The 19,556-nt window shown below is 65.0% G+C and overlaps 1 protein-coding gene across 2 annotated transcripts; it reads left to right on the top strand.

The window, feature by feature from the left end:
* The first annotated feature begins 4,152 nt into the window (after window positions 1-4,152).
* On the top strand, window positions 4,153-12,930 carry LFNG (LFNG O-fucosylpeptide 3-beta-N-acetylglucosaminyltransferase). Of its 2 annotated transcripts, none has more exons than XM_030300149.1 (8): window positions 4,153-4,638; window positions 9,241-9,289; window positions 9,795-9,894; window positions 10,002-10,155; window positions 10,273-10,358; window positions 10,823-10,985; window positions 11,431-11,516; window positions 11,732-12,930. In XM_030300149.1, the coding sequence occupies exons 1-8, from the start codon at window positions 4,204-4,206 to the stop codon at window positions 11,796-11,798; spliced, it is 1,140 nt and encodes a 379-aa protein (XP_030156009.1). In that variant the 5' UTR covers window positions 4,153-4,203; the 3' UTR covers window positions 11,799-12,930. The 2 variants fall into 2 exon arrangements, with proteins under 2 accessions (XP_030156009.1, XP_030156008.1); XM_030300148.1 differs by having other exon boundaries at window positions 4,189-4,638; window positions 10,820-10,985.
* The last annotated feature ends 6,626 nt before the right edge of the window (window positions 12,931-19,556 follow it).

Raw genomic sequence — 19,556 nt, 5'->3', positions numbered from 1 at the left:
GCCAAGGGTGGGCGGGGAAGGGAAGGCACCGGCCATATCCCTATTACAAAGTCAAGTGAAATCCCGAGATCTGCAGAGGGAGGGAACTGGCCCAAGACCACACAAAGCGAGGCCTGGGGGTGAGGGGTTCCGGGCAGAGCGGGCGTGCGGGCGGGCCGGGCCAGGCTGGGCTGGGGGCTCTATTCACAGCTGTAGACTGTTCATTCTTCCCGTGGGGGCAGCGCCCACCCCAGCTGCAGTAATGGGAATCAGCTGCTGCTGCCCGCTGTGCCCCCTCCCTCCTGCCGTGGAGCCGGCTGCACTGGGCTCCGGAGCCAACCCTCCCCTCCTGCCAGCGGGACTCCCTGTCCAGAAGCTTCTGGGCTGGGGCTTCTGTGACCGTGCCACTCATTGCCTGCTAGGGGCACCTTGGCATCCAGAAGGTTCCCTTCTTGCCAGTTATCCTCTGATGCCCTCACGGCAGCGCGGGGGGCAGCGTCCTCATGTCTGCCCGTCCAGGAGCCCCAACTCCGTCTTCCTGCCACCAGCTCACGGTGGGGTTGGGACAGGGCCTTCCCTGTTGCAGTGACACGCAGCCTGCCTGCCTCGGATGACTTCCTGCGAGCTAACGGGGCCACCCGCTATGTCTCCTGGATCTTCCCTGGAAAGAAACAATCCAGGGGAAGCCGGCCCCAAGGACCCCGGGAGCCTGTGGAGAAGGGGTTTCCAGTAGCTGGTGGGACAGACCCCCATCCACGGGAGGCCCCGGGCTGAGCCCCAGCAGAGAAAGGAGGCTGAGTCCAGGTGGGGACACAATACTGCCGCTGAGCCTGATGTGGGGGCAGAGTAGAGCCCCGCGGGGCTCTGTGGTCAGGTGGGCCCGCTTTCCGAGGCCACCGCTCTAAATTTCAGGGGCGGCTCTGAGGTCATTCAGCCACGTGCCTTCCCCGGGGCCCCAGCCTGGCGGAGACACCACGCTGAGTGGAGGTCTGCTGCCCAGGAGGCACACAGACCCAACGTCCCCAGGCAAGAGAGCCAGGCTGCTTGCTTGTCCGACCTTCTGCCCGGAAGCACCTTATAAAATGGAGGGTAGTGTTATCCTCACGTTATGGGTGGGGAAACTGAGTTTCAGGGAAGGAACATCCCGGGTCCAGGTCTAAAGCTGAGAAGGGGCCCCTGTGGGTTTGCAAGGCCAGCAGTCTGGCTCCAGAGGGCAACACCCACCCCCGGGCTGAGTTTGTGCCTGTGCCCAGAGCAGAGCCCTGGTCCAGCCTCCACTCCCAGCCCCCTCCCCCCGGGACCTTAACGTCCCAAGGGGCTTCCCGGCAACCTGGTCAGCCGCCCCCCATCCCTTCTCGAGCTCCCCATTTCCTGTCCTCAGCCCAGCACCCCCACTTCCCCTGCGGCTGTAAGGCTCAGTGGGTCCCTGGTAGGAGCCCGTGCGCCTAGGTCAGGGGCAGGGAGGGGCTCACCTCAGGCTGGGGAAGGGGCGGGGGCAGCTGAGCAGGCCACCCCCCTACAGTTTTTAGACCTCAAGGAGTCACCACGAAATTCCATTCTCCTGACAGCAAAGAAACTGAATCACTCTTGCCAAAGCCCACGGCCCCCACAAGAATGCTATAAGGCTTTGTCCTGCTGTTCCCAGATGGCAGCCGCACCCGGGGGCCCCCCACGCCCCAGCCTGGCTGCGGAGAGGCGCAGGAAACTCCCTCTAGCCCCTGCCAGGCTGGACCAGCCCCTCTCAGTAACCCCGTCTCCTGCCCACACCCCCCCCCCCGCATCCTTGCCTTCTGTACAATGGGTACACTGCTCCTGCTGTCTGGTGTGTCCAAGGGCACCAGTCGGAGAAAGCAGGGGTGCCCTGGGGTGCGGGCAGGCAGTGCTATCTCCTCGGCGGGGGGCCACAGGACCTTGTCTGGTGGGAGTATGGGCTGACGCGGCCGTGTGCTGTTCTCTCGCTTCTCTTGCAGAACACTCAGCATCTAGTGGGTACCGCTTAGAAGCCACTGACCTGAATCCCGGGCACGGCTCATGCAAAGATATGAGGGCTCAGTGGTGCTTGGGCTGTTGGGGAATGGGGAGGATTGCAGGGTGCGGCAAGAAACGGGGCTGGGAATGAGTTCCCAGGGGAGTAGACAGCAGACCAGGATTTGAACTCAGAGGCAATGGGGAGCCGTGGAAGATTCTGATCCATTTGGGGGGGGGGGGGGCTAGATCTGTCTGGTCACTGAGTAGAGAATACATAGAGCAGGCAGGGAAGGGAGACCAGGGTGGAGACTGCCCAAGACTTCCTGAGGAGAGATGAGGGGAGTGGAGGGGGCTCCTTCTCAAAATAGCCCAGATATGGGGTCAGTGGGAGTTGGTGGTGAGACAAGGGCACAGGGACTTCAGACCTGAGGCTGGGCTGGGCTGGGCTGCGGCTCAGCTGACTGGGGGCAGCCTATGCAGCCATAGGGCCCTTTCCTCCCCTGCCCACCCCGCCTCTCCGGCCGCCTAGAGGCTCCAAGGCTGGGCTCTGGCTGATGGGGGCGGGGTTTATGGCAGGAGGTGACACCACGGGAGACTTGTCACTTGGGCACAGCCAGCACCATCTGCTCAGGCAACTGTCTGCCTGAGGTGGCGCCTGCTAATTACCTGGGGGGGGCGGGGGCAGGAAGAGGCCTGGGAACCACTGTCTCACTATCTCCCATCACACGCCATGACACGGGGGCTAGGGCTAGGGCCCCAGAGCTCTGGGAGCAAATGGGCCACAGCCCCCTGGGGGCATTTACCCAGCAAATCCTGAGCGAGCACCCACTGCGCTCCAGGCCTGTTCTCCCGCAGGCGACACTCCGGCGGAGGAAGAGGCACCGGCACCCACAGCGCCACCGCAGGCAGGGGGCTAAGCTCTGCGGAAGTAACTGGCCAGCGGGCAGAGTGAGCTGTGACCTGAGCGGGCAGGGGCTGTGGCCCCGGTGGTCGCAGAGGGCCTCCTAAGGAGGGGGTGCCAGAGCCGAGGAGGGACGGGACGGGAAGGAGGCGCAGCCAAGCGGAGAGCCGCCCCCAGCTGAGCTTCCGGAAGATGCTGAGGGCAGAGAACTCGGACCCAGCTCCCGCGCCAGGGGGCCCCTCGGCCACTTCCGGGCCCCTCGCCCCTCGCCGTCGGCCCGGGCTGCTGGCGCGCATTCCTGCCGCCCCTGCTCGTGCGGTGGGCCGGCCCGACCCGTGGGAAGGCCTGGGGGCGGGGGCCGCCGTGTGCCGGGGGAGGCGGGGCGGGGGCACAGCTGGGCCACATCTGGCCGGATCGTAGAGGGACCAAATGGGACAAAAAGCAGCCTTTCATCCCGCGAGGGGAGGGGCGACCTCAGTTCCTTCTCGCCACAGGGCGCCTGGAGGATTTGGGGAACAACCCCACCACCCCCGCCGTCGGGCTGGGACTTGAGGAAATTACCTCGGGTTGGGGGGGGCGGGGTGGAGCTGAAGGTGGAATTTGATACAGGTGCTTTCTCGCTGCAACCTCGTGGCCCTACCTGCGGCTCGGCGGCTAAGCCCCTCCTCGGTACTAATAACCGCTGCCCGAGGCAGAAAGGACTTAGACCTTAGTCCGCCTACACGCCGCCCCACGTTCTCGGCACGCAGCACCCCAAGCGCAGGACGCCGGGCTCGGGGAGGGGCAGCGCCCAGCGAGGAAGTCAGGACGGCTCCGGCGGGACTACCGAGCCCGAAGCCCCCGTGCCAGAACCCCGGTCACCGCGCTGAGGGCGCGCCCTTCCGCGTGCCAGACGCCCCGTGCAGCCCCCGCCGGCGCTGGCCAGCCTGCTTTCCCCTTCGGGGCCACCGGGGCGGGCCCGGCCCCAAGCCCCACGCCCCTCGGCTGCCCGCGGGGGACGACCCGGGCGGGGCGGGGCGTGCACGTGCTCACAAGGGGCGGGGGCGGCGGCGCCCGGCGGGCCTTTCCCAGACCCCCGCCGCGGCCCCACGTGGGCGCTGAGCGTCTCGGGGGGCGACCGGCGCGAGGTCCCGCCCCAGGGCCCGGGAGCCAGTGAGCGCGCGGCGGGGGCGGGCCCTCGAGGGGGCCACGCCCCCGGAGGGCGGAGTCCGGCGGGGAGGTTTAAGAGCGCGGGGCGCGGGCAGTGGACAGCCCAACGCGCCGCGGGACCCGGGATCCTGCGCGTCGGTCTGCGGGGCGGGGCAGGGCAGGGCAGGGCGCACCGGGCAGGGCGCGCCGGGGGCCGCCACCCCACCATGCTCAAGCGCTGCGGCCGACGCCTGCTGCTGGCGCTGGCGGGCGCGCTGCTCGCCTGCCTGCTGGTGCTCACGGCGGACCCGCCCCCGCCCCCGGTGCCCGCCGAGCGCGGCCGGCGAGCGCTGCGCAGCCTGGCGGGCCCCGCGGGGGCGGCCCCGGGTCCCGGGCTGGACGCGGCGGCGGCGGCGGCTCCCGCTGCGCTCGCCCGCGAGGTGCACAGTCTGTCCGAGTACTTCAGCCTGCTGACCCGCGCGCGCAGAGACGCGGGCCCGCCGCCCGGGGGCGCCCCCCGCCCCGCCGACGGCCACCCGCCGCCCCCAGCGGAGCCGCTGGCGCCCCACGACGTCTTCATCGCGGTCAAGACCACCAGAAAGTTTCACCGCGCGCGCCTCGACCTGCTGCTGGAGACCTGGATCTCGCGCCACAAGCAGATGGTGAGCCCCCACGCCTGGGCGGGGTAGGGGTGCCGTCTTGCGCAGCTGGTGGCAGTATCCGAAGGGCGCCAGGCTGCACTCTGTCCAGCCACCTGGAATATCTGGGGTGGTGACACCAACCCGTCCCTTTCCAGACCAGTCTCCTTGATGGGGTCATTCTCCCCATAGAGTTGTGGAAGTGTCAGATGGGGACCCTACTCCATCCAACTTCCAGAGTCTTGGATGGTATGCGTTGACCCTACACCAGCTGCCAGTGCTTGGGGTTTGGTGCCCTGTGATGCTTCTTATGCCCTTCTCCTCCCCAAACTTCGGAGCGCATTAATAAGGTGCTGTTGTCTCCACACCACCCCAAGGCAGATTCTGAGTGGGGCATCCACCCTGGGCTCAGACCCTTCCCTGGAGAGGACTACGCTTTCGTTAGTGATGGGGTCAGGGTTAGAACCACCCCTGCCGCCCCGCATAGGGCCAGGAGAGTCTTTGCTGTGGAATGAAGACAAGTCTTTGCTAAAGATGATCTGCCTTTGGGGTGGGTGTGAGTGAGTCCTGGAGAATGTATCTGGAAAGAGAGCACCGGGTTTTGAGGGCCTGTGCGGAGACCCTCTCCCCACAGCGGAGGAATCTTTGGAGCCAGGAACCTTGTGCTTTACTGCACCCTAGTTGAGCACCAGCTTCCTCCACACATAATAAAGACACACCCCACTTTGAAAATCTCCCTCGGGGCTGCAGCAGGACGGTTAGGTTGGGGCGGGACAGGGCAGTGCGGGCCCTGCCGGAGGGCGGGAGGGGCAGCGGGGGAACGCCCCTGGGCTGGGAGATTCAAGGGACTAAGTGGGCATTTGGGGTAAAGTTGAGGGACCCTTGCCTGGGTCGAGGGCTCAGAGAAGACCCCACACCTGTTCCTCCCTGTTGGAACCTCAAGGCCTGGGATCTTCTGGGGTGGCTGAGCCCTGTTCGGGGACAGGGTTCTGGTGAGGTCATGATGGGGGCCGGGGTGGGGGGAAGGGTCCTCTCTGGTCCCAGCGTGGCGAGGGGGGCCCTGGGAGTCCCGTGGCAGCCTCCTGGGAAAGCAGCATCCCCTTTCCCAGGGGCTCAGCGGGCCGGCGGGAGGGGGCGGCGGGGGCCGCGGGTTTTGTTTGGCCGCCGGGCCGTTAGGATTCCCAGCGCCCGGCGGCTCTCACGCCGGCCGCTTGGGCAAGGTAACAAAGCCCCTTTCTCCAGCGGAGAAAGGCACCCGGCCTCTTGTGTGCAGCTATGCGCTCCATGGGAACCGCCGCTGGCGCGCTGGCCACTCAGGTTGCCTGGCGATGAGGGGGCCTGCGGGCCCCCCCATCCCTGACTGACAGCCCTTGTGGGGCACCATCCCTGAGCCGGGCACCCTACCCCCAGGACTCGGCCTTCCTGCCGTGTGACCTTTGGCAGCATTCAGCCCCCTCTGGACCGCCCCCTGGTTCTGAGCTCTGCTCGTCTTGGACTTTGGGGGCTTTCTCCAGCAGAGGGGATGTGGTCAGGGGGTCTCAGGTACGAGTCCCAGCAGGGGTGATCTTGGGCAAAGCCCAGGGCCTTTGTGACCCTCAGTCTCCTCATCTCTGATGTGGGGCAAGCATCGTCCTTCCAGTATGGTGTTGTGAAAGAGGGCGGCCAAACCTGGAGGCGGAGGGAATGAGCCCAACAGGTCCTCAGGAATCGGGGCGGGGGGGCGGTGTCACTGCCCTGGGCCCTGACGTCCCTGTTTAAGGGCCGCTCAGTTTCCTCTTTGACGGCTGACCCCAACCAGGAGAGGCTGAATCTGCCCCCCCACCCCCGCCCCGGCATCAGTTCTTGTGTCACAGCGAGCAAGAGTTCCTCACCTCCCCGTGTGGGGGAGGGGGTCCTCGAAACCGTCACAGCTGAGGGTCCTCCTCTCCCAGTCCTGTGCATGGTGATTCAGACCCACTTTGATGTGGAACACCCGAAGAAGTCAGGGCTTTGGTGGCGGAAACCCTGAAAGGCTGTGCAAGCTGAGAGTGGGCATCTGACTCACATGGAGGGTTGGGAGACTTCCTGGAGGAGGTGCCATTTGAGCTAGACTGAGAGCACAAGCATGGGGTATGTGTAAAATACTTCCCGCAATTGGAGTGATAGTAGGGGGGCGGGGGGGGATGGCGGTCAGCAGGGACCACACTACGACAGTCCCTGAAGTCCAGGACGAGGGGCTGGACCTTCGGCCCCCACGTTCCTCCCCCACCCCTCCGAGGAGTGGGCCAGGCTGCCGCGGCTGCCACCACAGCGGCCACAATTGCTGGGGGAGAGCTTGGCATCCTGTGTTTCTTTGAATCGCAGCTCCAGGAACAATGCCGCTTCCTGTGGGTGTCCCCCCCGCCCGCGCTGGGCCAGCTCTGCCGCCCCTGCTGCCCCCCTCTTCCTCCTTCAGCCCCATCGTAGGGAAGTGGGGAGGTGGCCCGGAGGAGGGTGGTCTCAGTCCCTGGGAGGCACTTTGGGCTAGATTAGCACCACCTCTGCCCCCTGGGTGTGACCACAGGCTGGAGGCTGCCCCTCTCTGGTCCTCAGTTTCCCCACTGTCCACCCAGGTAGTACAGTGTCTACCTCTCAGGGCCGTTATGGAGACCAAAGAAAGGAGTCAGTCTCAGTGCTTTGCTCTGGGTACATACATGTGAGCTCTCGTTATGCCCATTTGACAGAGGGGGAAACTGAGGCTCTGAGCCACCAGGCAGCCTGTCCGTGGCTTTCTCTGCTGGTGGCTCTGATGCTGGGAGACCGGAGGCCTGGCACCCTCACACCCCCCACAGCCCCACCCTTCCTTCCCCGAACTCCTCTTCAGGCCGCCTGCCTTGCTCTCCCCGAAGCTGAACAAAGGTGACTTTAATCTCCGTAGCCTTGGGCTGGGTTTTTAGGGCACCACCAAAGCGCGGGAGAACAGGCCTCGCTTGATCTCATTAAGAAAGCATTTTCCTTTTAATCCAGCCACGGCAGTGCGCGTCTGCACTGGCCGGCCTGGGCCTCCCACAGCATTCCTGGGCTGAGATGCTGGGGAGTGGGTGGGGGGCTGGGTGCGAGTCTGTGCGTGCGGGCCGCCTTGGGGTGCCTGCAGGGCCCTGGAAGGAGGGGGTGCGTGCATGGAGAGGACATACCTGGGGCCTGCCCCTTCTCCAGCTCTAAGCCGATGCTCAGCAGCTCATGGCCTCACCTGAGTGTGTGTCCGGGTCTGGGGTCAGGCTGGGCAAGGGGCTGGAGCCATCCAAAGGAGGGTGGGGACCCCAGGTGGGTCCCCCGGTTCCTGGGTGTGTGCTGTGCTCCGAGCCTCCGCGTGCCAGAGCCTCCCTAGGACCCCAAAAAGGAAACTGAGGTCTGGTGGGCACGGAGGTGGGGGGTCTCCCGCCGCCTGTGCTCAGAGCCCACCCCCACCCCCCCACTTCGGCCACGGGCCCCAGGCTTTGCACTCAGCCATGCCCGGGTGCGCTGGGCGGCACGCGCTGGGCGGGCCAGGCAGAGGAAGGAACATTCCTCCCCGTGTGCTGACGGGCCCAGGCGGGTGCCGGCAGCTCCTGGCCCCGCCCCGCTGCCCGCCCCCTTCCTCGGAGCGCTCCTGGCAGGGGTGGCCCAGTGCTGGCACAGGTGGAGCCTTGATGTGGCCTTGGGCAAGGCCCGTCTGCCAGCCTGGATTTCCTTGCCGGAGCTGCGGGGGGGGGGGGCGTAGGGGAAGGAGGGGAGCTGCTGGGGGTACTGCTCTGTGGGCTGGGGCACAGGCGGTTTCCTGCCTCAACCCTGCTGACCGTCGGAGTCTCCAGAGAACAGCGGTGGCTTCTTTGGCTCAGAGAAGGTGACCTGCCCGGCCAGTCACACCGCTCGGGGCGAGAGGGGCCAGGCTTCAGGGCCCGGCCCAGAGGACCGCAGTGCTGTGGCCGCACCCCTGCCCGTCGGACCTCTCGCCCAGCCCGGCCCAGTTAAACAGGCCAGCTGTATGGTAATGGGCAGCACGGCCACTCCCGCTTAACGCGGCCGAGTTAAGGCCAGCCCGGCGCCCCTCGCCGCGCGGCCCAGGACAAAGCTGGCGGACAATGCCTGGTGATTCATCCTCCCTCCGGGCCCTTTGTCCGCCAGGGCTTGGCGGCCGTCCAGCAGAGGCCTTTGTCCCTGACTGATTGAGACTTGGCTTCCCGAAGCCGACCTCCTCTGCCTGTCCCCCCACCACAGCCCTCTACCCCCTCCCACAGGCTAGGCGCTGTGTCAATAAGGGTGTGTGCCCCGCCAGGTGTGTGGGGTGGGCGGGGAGCCGGTTACCTGGTGGGTGGGCGGGGCGCCCCACCTGGCTCGTGCCGGCACAGCCGCTGGGTGACCTTGGGCCCAGCTGTCGACGGGGGGGGGGGGGGGGGGGGGGGGTCGGGGGTCTTCTTGAGTCCCAGCCCTCCTTCTACTTAGGATGGGCACTTGAGACCCACTCCGTGCACCTGGGGAAACTGAGGCCCACAGAAGGACGGAGAGTGGGTGTGGCTGAGCTCTAGCTGCTGAAGCCCCAGGGTGCCCAGCCCTGGACGCCCCCCACCGTGGCCCCGGGGGCGGGGGAGACACAGAGCTGCCTATTCAAGACCACGTTTCTCCTTCCAGACGTTCATTTTCACCGACGGGGAGGATGAAGCCCTGGCCAGGCGCACCGGTGAGCCCCGGGCTTGGGGGGGAGGCGTGGGGGGCTCCACGCCTGGGAGGAACGCTTCCCTCCCCTCCGGAGAGGTCACCGAGGCCACGGGCCAGGGAGGGCAGTTTACTCAACTGGTTTGCTCAAGGCTCCGCCCTGCCACTCGGGGGGCCCCCCCACCCAATTCTCATGCAAATGAGGCCCTTTCAGCTCCCGGGGCCCTTTGAGCTGATGTGGCGGCAACAGGTGGCCGGTGCTGGGAAAAAGCCGCCTGAATGGGCAGGGGCGGGATCGGGTTGTCCCGGAGGGGGTGGGGCTGGGGGGGCGGGCGTGATCTCCAGGCCTTGAGCCTTGTGCGGGGGGGGGGGGGGGGGGGGGGGGGGGGCGGAGGGAGGGGGCCAGCTGCAAGGTACAGCTTGAACCCGGGGCGCCCTGGGACAGTCACCCACTCTGTCCCGCTCTGCTGTGGCTGCCGTCCTCCCCGAGCCAGCCCGGACCCGCTTACAGCCCCCTGCCTTGTTCACAGGCAACGTGGTGAACACCAACTGCTCGGCTGCCCACAGCCGCCAGGCCCTGTCCTGCAAGATGGCCGTGGAGTTCGACCACTTCATGGAGTCCGGGAGGAAGTGAGTGTTGGCCCCGGTCCCTCAGGTGCCTGCTCCGGAGGTCCTCCCCCCAGCGACGCTCTCTCTGCCTCTCTCTTCCTCTCTCTACCGGCCCTGCTTCTCTCCAGGTGGTTTTGTCACGTGGATGATGACAACTACGTCAACGTCAGGGCTTTGCTGCGGCTGCTGGCCAGCTACCCGCACACCCAGGACGTTTACATTGGCAAGCCCAGTCTGGACAGGCCCATCCAGGCCACCGAGAGGGTCAGCGAGAACACGATGGTGAGCGTTCCCCACCCCCTGCCCCCCACGCACGGCTGAGCGGAGTGGGGAGGAGGCCAGAGGTGTCCCTGTGGCCCGGGGTGAGGGTCTCACGGTCTCCTGTGTTCCCTCCTGCAGCGTCCCGTCCACTTCTGGTTTGCCACCGGTGGGGCTGGCTTCTGCATCAGCCAGGGGCTGGCCCTGAAGATGAGCCCGTGGGCCAGGTGGGTGCCCTGGGACACAGGTGAGGCCGCCCTCGGTCCCAAAGACCCCCCCTGGCTTGGTTTGGTTCACCTTCCCAGCTGCGGGTGCCCCAACCTCACGTGCGCAGGCAGGCCGCGTCACGTTCCCCACCGCTGGTCCCCTCCCGCCTGCCAGGCACGAGGGCTGGTGTGAGCACCGGCCCCAGGCACCGTCGGGCGGGACTCCTTTCTGCGCCCAGTCGCCCCCGGACTCAGAATTGTCAGGCTGGCGCAGAGGAGGGTGCCGGGCTGGCACGCAAGCCTGTGAGCAACGCAGACGGGGTCTGTACCCTGCTCCACGGGGCGTGTCCCCCTCCCCTTGGAGCTGGCTTCTTCCTTCTGTGCTGGTGCTGCCTGGCAGGATCCTGCCGGGCTCCCAGTGGGCGGCTGGCTCCCGCCTCGCCTCAGCTCATCCCCTCTCGTCCTCTCCTCCCTTTCTGCAGCAGGGGCCACTTCATGAACACGGCCGAGCGCATCCGCTTGCCGGACGACTGCACCATCGGCTACATCGTGGAGGCCCTCCTGGGGGTGCCCCTCATCCGCAGCGGGCTCTTCCACTCCCACCTGGAGAACCTGCAGCAGGTGCCGGCCTCGGAGCTCCACGAGCAGGTGCGCCGCCCGCCGCCCGGCCACGAGCGAAGGGGCGAGGGGCAAGCGGGCAGGGGAAGGAAGTGGGGGGAGGAGGGAGCGCTGGGTGGAGTCGCCATGGTAAATAGGGAAGTCGGGAAGGGCCGGCCGCTGGGATACCCAAACCCCCCACCGGCGGGACCCTGCTCACGTCCCGTGCGACACTCCCACTCTGTGCCGTCTGGGGCTTTTCCTGCGCCAGTGGACGACTCTGCTGGCCCTCGCCGAAGCCCCCGTCCTGGACCTCACTCCCGGCTTGTGCAGAGCAGGTGGGGTGGGTGCAGCGTGACTCACAGACCTTCCTTCTTGGTCCGGGGGAGGCCGGAAGGCGAGGCTGTCCTGGCGCCCTGAACCGCAACGGCCGGCTGTGGACAAAGCCGGGGGCGCGGGGGCCGCTCCCGGCCTCACTCTGCCCCTCCCCGCACAGGTGACCCTCAGCTACGGCATGTTTGAAAATAAGCGGAACGCCATCCACGTGAAGGGGCCCTTCTCCGTGGAGGCCGACCCGTCCAGGTGAGGAAACTGAGGCCCAGAGAGAGAGGTTGTGACCTACGTAGGGTCCCCTAGGGGGTCTGCCAGAGCGGGTGTGGTTGAGCGGCTTGACTACCAAGAGGGCGCCCCGACGCGCCCTGCTCATGCCGCGGGGCCCCTCCTGGTGCTGCGGGTCGGAAGATGGGTGCTCGGCGCGCCCTCCCCGCACGGACCGGCCCCCTGCTCTGTCCCCACAGGTTCCGCTCCATCCACTGCCACCTGTACCCAGACACGCCCTGGTGTCCTCACACCAGCATCTTCTAGCCGCCACGGCTGAGACCCCGTCCTCGGGCGCCCCTGGTATCCAAAGGGCCCGGAGACCCGTGTTGTGCCGCCCCGGCCTTGGCGTTCGAGGCTCCCCGGGGCTGTGCCTACGTCTGTGTGTGTGCCGTGCGCCGGTCCGTGGAGCGGACTGCTGGGCGGTCCTGTTCTGCCAGGGAGCGGGCAAAAGGGCCACTTGTCTGCGTTCCCACGTGCCTCGGGTCAGCGGGCTCCAGAGCCCCATCCCGGAAGCACGTGCCTGCATCGGTGGTCGCTCTGAGGGCAGTTTTCTTACCATCTCGGAGTCTTGGGGCAACATGGGGATTGGGGGCTGCTCTGCGTGGACGTGCAGGCTCTGTGCTGGGGCACCTGCGCCCCGAGATCCCGGCCCCTCCTCGGAGCCCCCGGGACAACTGAGTGTCGCTCAGTGCAGGGAAGCCGGGTTCTGTAGGGGGCGTCCCGAGCCCCCTTCTCCCACTGAGCTCTGGCCCAGGCACTGGGAAGCAGAGAAACAGCCACTCCCGTTAAGCCCCTAGTGGCCGTGTGGCTAGGGGAACAGTGGCTCCCCTCCCGGCCGTCCTGGGTGGGGAGTCTCTCCAGCCCTCTCTGGTGTCTTCTCTTTGTCTCTTCCCACGATGGGGAGACAGAGCTGAGCATTTTATCTCCTCTTTGAAGCAGAGAGAAAGTCGCCCATAGTGGGTGTGTCTGTAAATATTGTGACAGTATTTTTTTACTGTGCTGGTTTCTCATAAGGGGGTGGGTAAAAAGTAGGGTGTTTTGTCGTTTTTTCTTGGGGGGGGGCAGGTGTTATTTTATCTTTTCTGTGGATCAGAAAAAGCAGAAGCCAAACGTGAGATATCTTTGTCGTTAAAGCTGATGGAAACGTCTAACACTGCACGTATTTATATGTCCCGGGCTCTGGACTCTCCTCCCCCACCTCGTGCCTAGTACCTGTCTCCCGCAGGCCCAGCTTGGTGCACCTGGCCCGTGGGATGTGTTTTGTCTTCTGTTTTTCCTTCTGCAAAGACATAGGTAGGAAAGCGACAGATAATGGGAAAGTTCTCAGGGAATTGAAGGGTGGTTGCCATGGTGACGTCCTTTGCTGTGAATAAAAGTGCTCTTTGGGGCAACCCCAGGGGGTCCTGGTTTTGCTGGAAGTTGGGCCCGAGGTGCAGGTCTGTCTGAGGTGGTTCCAGGGGACTGGGGGCTCGGGTACTCATGTGGGGGAGGTGGAAAGAGGGGAATCTGAGTAGCTCCTTGCAGGTGCCTGAGAGGCGTGGCCAGCCCTGGGCCCCCGTGGACGTGGTGGTGGGGGCGGCGGTGGGGGGGTGGCTGGATCCACAGGTCTCATCCAGAGCAGCAGCCTAAGGCTTTGCAGCCGCAGCCTATGTTGGCCTGGCTCTAGGGGCTGCAGGGAGCCCAGCCCTCCCTGAAGGAGGGCTGGGGGCTTGTTGTGGCCCAGCTCGGACCTCCTTATCTGGCTTCATCCCCATCACAAACCCAGAGACCACGTCCTTGTCCCATTTTGCAGATGGGCGAATTAAGGCTCAGAGCCAGTGACAGCCGAGGTTAGGTAACTGAACTGGGCCGGCAGGGTGGTAGAGACCTCAAACTCAGAGGCCTGGTGGGCCTTGGATCCCGGCCTCCCCTTGTGCCGGGCACCCCACACTCGATAATCTGGGAGCTGGGCCCCCATGCCACCCGGACAGGCCGCAGGAGGCTGGGCCAGGATGTCCCCGGGCCTTGTTTCCTACAACAACCAGCTCCCCGATGACCACTGCCCTGTCTTCCTCAAATCCAGTGGAGGGTGGCAGGAGTGGGCAGGGGCTGGTCCAGCCTCAGCTGCAGCTTCCCTCCCCAGTCCCCAGCAGCCTGGGGACGCCCTTGCGCCCTCTTCCTCTTGCTGAGCCCCAGCTGCCTCCGCCCCTCGACTCCAGGTTCCCAGACCTCCATGCTCCCCACTCTGCTCCAAGCTTCGCCTTCTCAACACATCAGAATAAAAAGCGTTTGCAAAGTGCTTCCTTTCCCCACCCCTGACCTGCCGGGGGCGGATGCCAGTCCTGTCCCCACTGGACACGTGCCCACATACACAGCACCCCCAAGTGGAGGGGGTGGCCAGGGAGGTCCCCGTTTCTCACAACCCCCTTGCTGGTGGCTACTCTGGCCCGGAGGCGACTGGCCGGGGCCTGACCCCACCTTGCCCTGGCATTGGGGATCAGCCTCCCCTGAGCTGGCGGGGCCCTAGGGCATGGGTGTGTCTGTGCAGCCGCTGTGGGGGCAGGCGGAGCCTGCCACAGAGCTGGTCCAGGCCCTCCCTGAGCCTTGGCCTTCATCTGAGACCGGGGAGCCCCCGTGCTCTGGGTCTGGGAGGTGGCGCAGAGGGCACGGCCCGGGCCTTCCCTCTTCTCGGGGAGAAGCTGAGGGAGGAGGAAGTTCTTGCTCCCCAGAAGGGGAAGCGGGTCTGGGAGGGGGCCTTACAGGAACCGGCAGCCTGATTTCTTCCACGTGCAGCCCTCCTGGGTGTGGGGAAGGGGCCTTCCCCCAAGGAAGGAGTCCGGGAGCGGAGGAGATAACCTGAGCAGGGTGGCCTGCCTGGCCGGGCTAGTTACCCCCCCTCCCCCGCACCTCCTGGAGTGCCCGTCATTTGTGGGCTTTCAGAATCCGAAGTAAAACCGCCACCCCCGTGCTCCCCACCCCCACCCCCTCCGGCTTCCGCGCTTCTGCGCTGCCAGGCGGCGAGCCCTGAGCCGGGTCTGGGAGGAGCCGAGAGGGGTGCGGGTGGGGCCCCTCCCTGCTCAGTTTAAACAAACTTCCCTTCACCTGGGGCCATCACGGCCAACTTCCCAAAGAGACGCGTGAGAGCTGTGGTCAGGTGCTGGAGACGGAAGGCCTTGCAGAGGTGCGGTGGGGAGAGCAGGCGGTCTGGGTCTCGCACAGCCTGGGCAGAGGTGCGGAGGCAGGACTGATCAGGATGCCTGGAACCCGGGAGGGAGGATGGCAGGGGGCTGGGTCTCCACGGCCCTTCCCCACGCACCTGCAGGCCACCGGGGCTCACTGAGGCTCCCTTCCTTGCTGGCAGCTTCGGCCAGTCCCGCCCTCTCTGGGCCTGGGGTGGGTGGGGGGCGGGTGGGGGGCAGAGGGGAATGACCAGAGCCAGCCCCGTCCTTTGTCAGACCTGCTAGTCTTGCCGCTGCCTCAGGCCCATCCGCCCACCCCCAGCCCGGGCCTTGCCAAGCCCTTTCTGAGCCCAGGGCAGGACACGGACACTCGGTACATCACTAGGAGGGACCCAGGGACCTGGGGCAGCTCCTGTCTCACCCCTGGAGGTGGTCCAGGTTACGTGAGGGTACTGGGTGGGGAGTGCAGAGCTGTGGCTGCCCCCCACCCCTGGGCACATGCCCCTTAGCAGCCCTGCCCAGGCTTCTGGGACCCCCCCCCCAATCTGTGTGCAACCCACCTCAGTCCCTGGGTGCCAGCGCTGGTGGTGAGCGCTGGGGGTTTCTCTCCCTGCCCAAATTGACCTTTCCCAGGACCCACCAGCATCCCGGTGCACAGCCCCGTTCTGGCCCTTAGAAGATATCTGGTTCACGTAATTGTGTAAGGTCAAGAAGCAAGCTTAAGCAGCTGCTGCAGGCCACTCCTGCTGCCGTCCTGTCCCCCGGGTCTGACACGGGGCTGGCCACCGCATGTCCTCGTGGCTCGTCCCGGTGGGACCTGTGGGCCCTCCACTCAGCAGAGCCCCAGGGAGCCTCAGACGAGCAGCGGGCCGTGAGGGGAAATTGCTGGGAATGCAGAATGTCCCGGGCTCCCGCCCTGCGGCTCGGGTCCCCCGAGGGCCCGGCGCCCCCTGGTGGGCATCTGCCTCACTCCTGGAGATGCTCTCCCCACTTAGACCCTTCTCGATCAAGGGATCGGGACACCTGCTATCCCCGCCCTCTGTGGGTGTCCCCTCATTCCTGGAAATGTGGGCTCCCGGCTCACAGGCTAGCTCTCCTGTCCTGGCTCCTGCGTCCACTCCCGGTTACTTCCGTGTCCGTGACCCTTCCCATGCCCTTGGCCTCCCCTCCCCTCCCCTCCCCCTGCGTCCCCACTGCATGGTCACTCACTCCCCAGACCGTGCCTGCCCCACGACCGCACTCTTCCTCCACCTGCTGCCTGTCCCTCTGCTCAGTCCCTCCGGCCCTCCTGAACCCCCAGCCCCCTCACACCTCACAGGCTTGTCCTCTACTGGCTGCAGGCCCAGGTCCAGGCACACCTTTGAACTCACCTTCACCTCCCTTGGCTTCTTGTTTTCACACCCTCTCCCAGCCAGGCCTCTAGCGGCCACCCTCCTGCAGCCTGTCCCCCCGCACCTGGGCAGCTCCCCGAACTCTGGGGAGTCTCACCCTGAGTTCCAGATGGAGCCTTGGCTCCCTGGGAAACCCCCTGCCTGCTCTCCGGCTCTCCTACTTCTCCCCGTCCCCGGCCCCCAACCACTTCCTTCAGCCTCCCTCCTCCATGAGACCCACCCCACCCGGCCCACAACACTGCCCGCACCTCCACTCTGACCTCGGGGCCAGCAGGGAGCTCCACTGTGACCTAGGCCCCACCCTTCTTGGGGACTCAGGAACACCACTCCACCGATGCACACCGGCCCCTCTTCCCCCACTGCAGCCGAGCCCCGTGCCAGGCTTCCAACGCGCTCTTAAATTAAAACATCCTAATCTTCAAACACGCACGCTCCTCCGGGCCACGCCCCCCACGCGTGCGCCTCTGGGCCACGCCCCCTCCAGCCGAGGCACCGTTTCCTGCTTTGCAGCTAAACTTCAGGAGTGGCTTCTTGCTGTCCCCGCGTCCTCTCCCGTGCTCTCCTGAGCCAGCTGTCAGGCTTCATCGAACCGGTTCTTGTCCAAGACTCCAGTGGTGCCCAGCTTCCTGAGTCCACCGGACTCAGTCACCTTCCAGTGCCCACGGACCCCGTCATCGGCAGCATGTGACGTGGTCCCTCATCTCTCCTTGACACTGTCTTCGTGTGGCTCCCACGACACTCTCTGTCCCGGGCTCCTCCTGCCCGGCTGGTTGTCCCTCCCCACTCCCAGACCCCAAACAGGGGTCCTGCTGTCTCCTCTTCCGCACCCACTCCCTGGGGGATGTCATCCGGACTCCTGGCTTGAAACACGGTATCCAAGCCAAAGACTCCAACTGGCCATCGCTGCCCAGTGCTCCCTCCCGATTCCCAGACTCACTGTTCCACCACCTCCCCCGACCTCCCCAGGTGCCTGCTCCCTCCCCGGCCCCCCACCTCAGTGTATGAGAACACATCCCCGGGGACCCACCGCAGCTCAGCCCAAGCCCCACACCCACACACAGGGTGCCAGCAAGTGCTGCTTGTGCTCCTTCCAGAACCGAGTCCTGTCTCACCCCTCCTCAGCTGGACATCCTCCCCGCCCCCCCACCCCCCACCCCGGCCTGCCCTCGGCTCTGGCCTGCAATGTTGCCACAGCCTCCTAGCTGCTCTCCTGCTTCTGCCCTAGCCCCCATCCTGACTCAGCAGCCAGGGCCACCCTGTTAAGATACATGTTCCGTGGCGTCGGTCTGCTCGGGTTCTCCGTGGCTTCCCCCTCCCTCAGAGTCCACCTCCAAGTCCTTATGAGACCCACAGGCCCTCTGCCATCTTCCCAGCTTTGCTTCGTATCAGACCGCTCTTCTTTGCCGCTCGACTGCAGTCACCCTCGCCTCCCTGCGTGCACACACCAGGCATGTATCTGCCTCAGGACCTTTGCCCTGGCTATTCACGCCGCCCAGAGCCCTCTTTCCCCAGATATTCTCAACACTAGCTTCCCCTGGTCGGCAGAATGGTACACCCCAAAGATGTCACACCTGAATCTCCTTAACCTATGAATATGCTACCTTCACGGCAAAGGGGACTTTGTAGATGTGAGTAAATGAAGAACCTTGAGACAGAGAGATGATTATCCTAGATTATCCAGGTGGCTCCAGTGCAATCACAGGTCCTTCTTTTTAAGAGGGAGGCAAGGAGGGTCAGGGTCAGACCGGGATCGGAAGCGTGCCACACTGCTGGCTTTGAAGACGGAGGGGCCATGACCCAAGGAAGGTGGCAGCTTCTAGAACTAGGATACCACTGTGCCCTCCCTGACATGCAGACAGGGACACTGAGGTCCAAGTAGGGCAGGAAGTGCCTGGACGCTTGCCCTCATGGGACTCTCTTGCCTTTTGGGTTCCTTGGCCCCACGTCCCCAGCTCTCCCTCCTTACCACACGGCACCCTGGAGGCCTCAGCTGTCTCCTCCACTGCCCTGGGTGCTCTGCGTCCCCTCTTCAGAGCTGACCAGTTCCGGGTGCCCTTCCCTAGGAGCCAGTCAAATCGGAGGCTGCTGGACCAGCCCCGCCCAGCCCCGCCCCCCAGGAGCTCCCAGCAATGCCACGAGAACCTGGTGTGTTCCACTGGGCCTTTGCGGGTCCCTCGCCCACCTGTGCCCCAAGCACGGGAGACATGCTTTCCTGGCCAAAAGGTGCGTCCCCCTGTTCCACGGGACACTGAGGCCCCCTGTGAGGTGGGTGGTATTACCTTTAGGGGAGGAAAGTGAGCTCACCAGCAGCCCTCCCACGTTCCCTGCCGGGTTATGTGGCACCTTCCAGTGTCCATTTCTCAGCCGAGAACAAGAATGATGGTAACTTTAAATACAAAGCGGCCAGTCCTCTTCCCAGCAAAACGAGCTTGTTTGGGAGGCGGAGGAACCAAGCTCAACACCACACACCTGAACCACAGACCCGACTGAGAACAAGCTGCGTCGCTGGCTTATATAGGGAAGGGGGACCGTGTGCGTTGCGGGGGGGGGGGGGGGGAGGATGTTCGGGACAGGAGCCCATTGGAGGAGAGCGGAATGGAGGCCTCTCATTGGCTGAGAAGTATGGCTTCTCATTGGCTGGGCTGTTGCTGGGCGAGGAGAAACCACCTCTGAGTGTCTTGTTCGTTTGGTTGGGTTGGGTCGGCAGGAGTGGCCAGGGGGCAGGGGCAGGGGCCGGGCACACACCAGGGCTCCTTTCCTCCTTTTCCCACCACCATCCCACCCACCCGAGAGGAAGGACTCCGGCGAGGCCCGTGGCTGGAGATGCCCCCAGGGGAAGTGCCCTGAGCCCCATCTCCGTGGGGCTCAGGAAATGCTCCTCCAAGGGGACCCACCATTGCTCCCACCTGGCCCGCCTCCAACACCCCTGCCCTGGGCCAGGCCTGTCACCTCTCCAGGTGGCCGGAGGGGCCTCCACACAGGCGTCCCGTCCCCCCGGGCTGCTCCAGTGCACGGCCAGACTGCAGGGTGAGGCTTTTAAGGTGTCAAGACCACTGTTCGTGCCCATCTCATGAAGCCCCACCTGGGTGGGCTCCCCGGCCACGACTGGGCCTCCCCCACCCCCCGGGGGTCTTTTGGCTCCCAACATGTGACCACACTGCCCACAGACTCCGGCAGGAGCCCAATCAACTCAGGAAGAGAGGCTTGTTTTTTAAAATGTGTTTATTTTAAAACATGAAACCCAAGCTGAATAGAAACCACAGAAATTACATTGACGAGATTTTTAGTTATTTGCCAAGAAAAATAAAGCCCCCAAAGAAATAAAAATCAAACCCCAAACCCAGTTAAAAAAACCAAAACCAAAACCAAAAATAAAAATAAAAAACACAGCGACAGCACATACAGCCTTGGCCCTATGGAGGTCGGAGGAAGATTCTGGAGGAAGATGCCGAATGGTTCAGGCCTCAGCTCCC

Source organism: Lynx canadensis, chromosome E3 (genome assembly GCF_007474595.2).
Source record: "Lynx canadensis isolate LIC74 chromosome E3, mLynCan4.pri.v2, whole genome shotgun sequence".
NCBI lineage: Eukaryota > Metazoa > Chordata > Mammalia > Carnivora > Felidae > Lynx > Lynx canadensis.
This window is presented reverse-complemented; position numbering and strand designations above follow the sequence as displayed.